This window comes from Lepidochelys olivacea (assembly GCF_965140295.1).
Source record: "Lepidochelys olivacea isolate rLepOli2 genome assembly, chromosome: 8".
NCBI lineage: Eukaryota > Metazoa > Chordata > Testudines > Cheloniidae > Lepidochelys > Lepidochelys olivacea.
Window position 1 is genome coordinate 70,804,530 of NC_140418.1, and position 7,719 is coordinate 70,812,248.

The following is a 7,719-nucleotide window of genomic DNA, read 5'->3' on the forward strand; positions in this document are numbered from 1 at the left end:
CTCAAATAAATTGGTTAGTCTCTAAGGTGCCACAAGTACTCCTTTTCTTTTTACTATTTTATTTGTTAAGCATTTGCTAAACATGGTGTGGAACCTTATTGCCCTGAAGTGCTCAGTCTGACAAAAGTCCTCAGTCTATACATTTTCTTGGTGCATAATCATATCTGGATCCAAACTGTTGAATGTGTGAAACCTTTGATCTTTTGGCAGGTTCAGTTTAACGTGCAGCTTTCAAAAACTAATAGAAGTTCAGACATTCAGCCAGGATTTCCTATTGCAACTGGTCATTCAACAAATAAAGAAAAGTGAGTATCATGATGATTGTGCCCATAGATATTATTTTGAGGTCCAATTCTCAGAGAACTCAGCCCAGCCTTTCTAAAATTGTTGGACATTTTTTTTTTCAAAAGTTTTTTTTTAATACCCAAGTTTGTGAATACACATTGTATTGTTATGTTCCAGTGAGCATGCACAGACTTACACTCACAAAATAAACCTGTAATTTTAGAGGCTACTTTTGAAAATGTGGTCCTCTGTCCAAGTGTCTTTGGAAGTAGTTTTTTTTGTTTTATGAATAATTCTGAAGAAGCCATATTTCATTTCTAGTGAAATATTAAATTGTCTTGTTTGCAGATTTACCTATCTCCCTCCCCACCACCACCACCACCCCCCAAAAAAAGTCCGTGTCAGTTCCTTTTTAAAGTAGTCTAATTTTTTCATTATTCAGCTCTCTTGGGATACGCTACAGAAACCAAACTTTGTCAGATAGCACTAATGACTTTAAACATGGCTGTACCTGACCCTGTATTGTGACAATTCTGTTCTTTAGTGGAGGTCCACAATAGCGGTGATATTGGTATGTGGGAGCATCAGCTTTATGGGGGCCAGCTACTCTGGAAATGGATGTCATAGTGACCTGAAAAGTAGAGTGAGGACAATGAATGTTCATTTGTTGAAATGCTGACTGCCCTAGCAAGTCTGGCTAGTGATGGCATTCAGAGCCTATTGCTTAAAGTGATGTGACTAGTAATTCCATTTGCAGATGAAGTCTGGTTTCTTTATTCCAGTGTACCAGGGTGGTGCTGGAGTGTACAAATAGTGGGTGGTTTTAGAAATCCTACAATGAAGGAGGTAGGCCCAGTGGGATGAGTAAGTGAAAACATTAAGTTCTGGCTGCACTACATATTTTAACTGCATTTAACCAGTTAATTACATGGTTAATCCCAGTTATAGCACTAAAGTCTTAGACTGGCAAATATGTCTTCCTGAAACAAATTTTGTAAACTGTTTTTGTGGTGTAGATAGGACCTCCTCTAACTGAATCTTTTATCTCAGTTGGCTCTCCTTTCCAGCTTTCCACTGCTCTGGGGGGGGATATCCCAGAATGCATTGCTCTGTGTCTGTGCCCTCTGGGAATTCTTTCATCTTCTGAGTCACTGAGATAGCTGCCCAAATTTTCTAAGAAAGCACTGATCCAAAGAACTCTTGGCACTGTTATAAATGTGGATGAACAAACCTGGTTGTCATGTGGTTTTGAGGTGGAAAACACTGCCGTGCAGAAACTGTCACGTTTGTTGTAACTGGGTTGGATGAGTGTCAGACTGATTACAAAAACAGTTTGCTGTGTAGACAGGGCTGGAATATTAATCTATATAAAAGTTATTAAAATAAAATGTCAACACATTTTATGTAGTACTACATAAAAGTAACATTGCATAATTGTCCATGTAGATCCCACACTTGGTATCCATGCATGCAAAATCAGAATCTTTGAACAGCAGTGTCCATTGGAGCTATGCCTGGCACTCATTATGTCCTCGTGCTTTCCCCATCTGAGCGCAGAGCAGTCCCATCCATCCCTCTTACTGCTTAGCAGTTTGCATCACCGCCATTGCTGTCATAGTGGATTCAAAGCCCTCAGGCTTGAACTCCCTGTACATTGTGCAATGGACTCATTCCCTGCAGACACAGACGTATAGCCATTGTTTGTTCAGTTTAAGCAGAAGCCCCTTGTTTGACAGCTGTGCTGTCTGCTGGCTTTTCTTGTCAAGATGGAGAAAATCCAGGGTCAGTTGGCTAAAATTACTACTTCTGGAGCAGTCTGAGGGGCACTTCAGACCCAGAAGAGCAGGTATCAGGCTCCAACATAGGACCTTCCACCTCTGAATCCCAGTCAGTCAGCACTTCTGTGAGCCAGAATGCAACTCTTAAAACCAGTACCAGTAAGAGATCTGACACAGTCCAACAGGCCATCCACAACTGCCAGAAATCAGCTTGGCACCAAAGCTTGGTGCTGCCTGCAAGGTAAAATAGATTGGAACACCGAACCAAACATATTTCCAGGCATCCATCTATCTCTTGGGATCTAAATATCCTCATGAAGTCCCCCTTTAAACGCTTCTGAATGTTCTCTTCACTACCTTAGTCTCAGATTGCTTTTTTGGTGGCCATTACATAAGCCAGGTGGGAGAGTGAATTTCAGTCCCTCATGGTTCATCCCCCTCCCTTATTATACTGTTTCTCATCGAGCTGCCAAACACTGTGCCTGGACCTGGCTTTGAGATAAGATGCCAAATTGGGAAAGGCATTGTTTAGTGAGTGAGCTAGGACTACTCATTCCCTCCTTCCACATGAGGTGCTGCTGGCCAGTGACTTAGAATGGGATCCACATGGACAAATAATTGAAGAAAGAACCGTTACTTAGTTGGCAGTAACTGTGGTTCTTATATGTTTTGTCTGAATAGCTCCCACAAACACCCTACGTTCTTGCTCCTTTGGAGTCTCCTCTAGGTGAGATTCTGGATTAGTGAGAAACTGGAGGGAGGGAGTGTTGTGGCCGCCCTGCCATTTGTACCCCCATCTGAGGGCATATATGCTGGCTACAGGCATGATCCCAACAGACACTGCTGTTCAAATTACAGTCTTGCATGCCTCAGGCATGTGTACACCTACAGTGGTATCCACCATGGATTAAAATATCTCAAAGTACCACAGTTACTGCAAGGTAAGTAACCATTACATTATTATTGTTTCAGCATCTGCATTGATGTTAGTATGGTGAATACAAGTATTTGAGATGTCTTATAGGTTGCTGCTGCTTCAGTCGGTCTTAATCTCTTTGAAGGGCCTTTATTTTAGGCCCTAAGTATATTACTAGTGAGCTTTACTGCATTAAAAACGCAAGCTTACAAAATTAGGTAAACAAAGAAGTGTTAAATTTTCCTATTTTAAGCATGATTCTATTTTCTTTTGGTTAGTGGTGAGAACTTGGGATTGGAGTTGAAGTATTTAAAGAAAAGAGAAGACAGCATTCCTTTACGAGGTCTCAGCCAAAATACATTTAACTCCTCAGGTAGGAATGGCGGTAGTTCCATGAAAGTAAAAAAAATCTCTTATTTCAAAATTCTTTCTGCTTTAAGAAGGTGCTACTTATACCCCCCAGAAGTTAATAGAGTTTTTTCCCCCCCATTTGCAGAGTATCCGAAATCCTCCACATCAACAAAAACATTAACTTCATCAAAACCCGGAGTACAGTCTGCAGCCTCTGCTTACTTCCCTGGATTGCAAACAACATAATCATTAAATGAAATCTTTTATTTTACCAACTATCGAAGATTTTGGATGGCTTTTAATTAAAATACTAAACACAATTATTACTCCTTAAAATGTCAGTCAAAATGTTACAGTAACGGTGGAAAATGAGTTAACTTTACTATACATTTGTATAATCTTTGGCTTTTGTGGAGAAAGCAAATGGATTTACATAGATTTCAGTATACAATTCCAGCCAGAAAAGTAAAATAGGGAGGGGAAAAATATTAACTACTTAAGTCACATGGAAATGTTTAGAAATAATTATTCATAAAATGAGACCAAACCTTTTAAAAGGTTTATAAATGGTTACTGAGCAACAAGACCCACATAGAGGAGTTTGTGTAGTAAACAACCTATTTTAATCTTTCCCCTGCCAAAAATCCACAAACTAATGATATTGCTATTAGTTCTATCATTATGCTGAAACTCAGTCCTGCTTGGAGTTTCTCCTTGAAAATACCTTGTTACTTTAGGATCTTGCTCCTGGATGGTGCATAGCACCCTCAGCAATCTCTAAAGTCAGTGGTAGTTGTGCTGGGCAGTTTCCAGATATAGGAAACTTCTTTTCCCAAGTTATTCCTACATCTGTTTAGAGTTTGAATCTAATTTTTGGTTTTTATACTGAAAGACATGTTTGCATAGCATTTTGAACTTACTATTCTGGGCTCCTTAGCCCCTAAATCAACACTTGTGTCAGGATACCAGTGTAATGACCCAGGTCAGCTAGGACCAGGCGGTGTATTATATTCTCCTTATACAGGATTTTGGCAGTGTGGATCTGCGTTATTTGCATATTATCTCCACGTGTGGATGAAATATACGCTCTGGCATTCATCTCTGTAACATGCAGCAGGATGTGGAGTATCCTTTTATTGGCCTGCCACCTATGAAACACTGTTTCCTGTCCGGTACATCTATACTGCGATCACAGGATGTGGTTGCAGTCTTAAGTCGACATACCTGAACTAGCTTTAATGTAGCTAGCTCAAATACGACAGCGATGAAACTGCTTCACTCTGGACTAGCTCTACAAGTAATTACTCAGGGTTCTGGGCAGGCTTGTACAGCCCACACTGAAGCACCTGCTGCAGCTTCACTGCTCCAGTACCCAAACTGGCTGGACTGGGGATGTCTACTTGAGCTATAATCACAACCTGTAACTGCAAGTATAGACACATCTTCAGAAGCTCAGTTACAAGAACGTAAGGGGCGAAAGAGTGAGCACTTTGCTTCTGGCCTAGGACTCATGCTAATTTCTTAAACTTGAAGCATATTAAATTCTGTAAATGTAAGAGTTGAAGCATTATGGGATCACTCATGTTCTTACAGAGACACATCCTAGCATTAAAAGTTTGCAGGACATTTATTTAATGTAGGTTTCATGTGGTTTCTTTCTCTTTGGCTTGGAAATTGCTTTCTTAAACCAACTACTTTTTTACATATGTGAACATATTTGTGTGCAGATTTGTATCTTGTGGATCACTAGTCAGATATTTAAATTAGCTGCTTTAAAATGAGATCCTAAATATTTACCTCAGTGAAAGCACAAACGTGAGTTATGGCTACAAATTTCACATCTTGTCACAGCCCCTAATTATTTTTGTGTGTCTATCTCTCTCACCATGACAGATGATTCCACATACAATGGGCTAGTTTGTAATACACTGGAAGTTACAACCAAGTATCTGAACTGTCTTGTTCCAGTAATTTTATGAAGCATTAATTAGAACATCTGGAATCCATTTCATATTCTACTGCTGTAATCAAAGATGCCTTCAAGGGTGACTACAGTGGTGTACAGAACATATCAAGTCAATTTAACTGTACTTACCACTTAGGTTTGGATACATTTTAATACTTGGGTTCGTTGGTGAAATTATGCTACAACCTGAGTCTGTGTTCTTCCCCTGAGTGTCCCAGTGAAGACTGAGGAAGCCAGTTACATGGAATTGAGTAGTAAATTTTTCCCTGCAATTTATATGAACCATATTCTAATCTCAAACTAGATAACTTAAAATGATAGTTGTTGGGCATTTTCCAGTATCTTGGACTCAATTTATGTCCCTAGCTCCTACACTTGAATTGTATCAGAATCTACTCCTTCTCTTTCCCTTAATTATATGGGCATGTTTGAGTTGCTAATCACCCTAATTTTGCACATTACTGTCTCTGTAAACAAACATTTTGGAGTGTAAAATTTGTATATTTGTTTATAATCAATTTGTATTTTGTGTGTGTGTATAGTTGCTTTTGGAAGTGTACATGTTAATGGAAATATTAAAATGGTTTCAGTAAAAATGTTTCTGCTCAGCTACAGTGGACTTACAGTTAATGGAAACAGAGAGAGTGGTTTCACACACTCAAATATTTAAAATGAGAATTAGAGCAAAGTTATAATGATTTCACTATAGTCCAGACCAGGAAATGGTACCATTTTGCCAGACAGAGCTTGATGGCCCACTTATCAAGCTGCTTAGTCCAAAAATTTAGGATTTACAAAAGCTGCTCAGAACACAGCCCAGCATCCAGGTACCCTACACAATGCATGGGAAAAGTTTGAGAATCCATATCTTAAGCACTCATCAGCTAAGCAAGATTAATTTAGTGTCAGTTTGGTGGTGGTATTTACTTGAAAGGGGGTGCTAATGACAGAAATTCTTACATTATCTTGCTCCAGTCGTTAAGACTTTAAAATATCCAAAACACTTACCTCAGACAGTTAGACCCACAAGCAAGATGCCTGCATAGTTGCTACTTGTACAAAATAAATGCTCAAAGCAGCTTAGTAGCAATTTAAGTGAGAAAATGGTACATTAGTAAAGTATTACACTGGTGGCTTTTTCTTTTAAAAAAAGGTAGAAGGAACTTCTACGGTTAAAAAACTACATGCATAAAACCTGGAGGGCAGGGGGTTTGGCAATCATGCAGCTGACAAGTTACCCAAAGAGGCCAAACAGCCTGAGTCCATGTATTTGCATTTGGCCAGAGCTACTCTCATCATTTATGTGTAAGACTGTACTATCACTTGTACACAGATGGAATGTAATCACTGAAATTGATTCCTCCATGTTAAAAAGAGACAGGCATTTTAACAGGGTGACAAAGTAATAACATGCCTGGCTGTTTTGTCAGTGTCCTTCCTTTCCTGCAGGTGGCTCTGATTCTACTGCTAGCTAAAGGTGATACTAGCTCAGGCCCTATGTGTAATTCATTTAGTAAGGGGAAGAAGAGCTGGTTTAAGCAGACTCGGATACTGAATACAGGCAACAGCAGAGAGAGAATTTTATTCACACAGTAGTCATCTGTGTACTAGATAACAGATTGTAATTACTAGAATCAGACAGCAATTTCTTTTCATCTGACTGGACTCTGCTTTATGCTAACATTAAAATGCAGTTCTATTTTTCAAGTGTTGTAAGATGATTGTTGTACTTTGCCTTCCCCATTCTTTTGTATCTCATTTAATGGTTTATAATGAAGTTAAGTTCACATCATCTGCTAGCATGGCAAGGACATCAACAATTTTTAGCTAAGTTTAACCTAACCTAATTGTTAGAGGCTGCTGCTTGACAATACTTTCTACCTTTTTTCTTATATCAAAAATTACTGGTAACTCCTTTTGCAGTGCTGTAGTCCAAGAAAAAAAATACTGAGTATAAGTCCATCTTTTAATTAGAAGTGGCCTGCTTCAGGTATGTGGCCCATTAATTCAATGGTAAATGAGTTAATACCAAGTTAGTTTAAGATTAGGGTTTTTACTTAATTTTATTCAGTAACATTCTTTTACTACATGTTACATGGCAAGGTGGGTGCAAAAATGAGAAAATTAAACATTAAGAAAAGAGTGGTGTGCCAGTAACATTCACTGAACATACTTTAAGTCACTCCAAAGTTAGTTGGTGAGTAAGTTTTGATAATATTGATACTAACATTTGAGGTTAGCATTGTGTATTAGTTTGCCCTTTTTTGCAGGGGAAAGATACTGATTATCTTGTTTTTATTCAAAATGTAACTGACAGGATCTTTTACTACATCCTGATTTGATGCTTCACTTATAAAAGTAGGTAGGCCCAGTCATTCCCCTCAAATATCCATATACAAGTTTCCTATGGCAAGTGATGTGAG

The 7,719-nt window shown here is 38.7% G+C and overlaps 1 protein-coding gene across 2 annotated transcripts in view; it reads left to right on the forward strand.

The window, feature by feature from the left end:
* SASS6 (SAS-6 centriolar assembly protein) overlaps positions 1 to 5,800 on the forward strand; it is a 30,020-nt gene extending 24,220 nt beyond the window's left edge. The window contains exons 15-17 of one of the 2 annotated variants that reach the window (XM_084637326.1): positions 211 to 305; positions 3,258 to 3,352; positions 3,476 to 5,800. In XM_084637326.1, the coding sequence (XP_084493452.1) occupies positions 211 to 305; positions 3,258 to 3,352; positions 3,476 to 3,576 (291 nt within the window). In that variant the 3' untranslated portion in view covers positions 3,577 to 5,800. The remainder of the gene's footprint in view (positions 1 to 210; positions 306 to 3,257; positions 3,353 to 3,475) is intronic. The other variant, XM_084637325.1, reaches the window with a different exon arrangement.
* Positions 5,801 to 7,719: the final 1,919 nt, after the last annotated feature.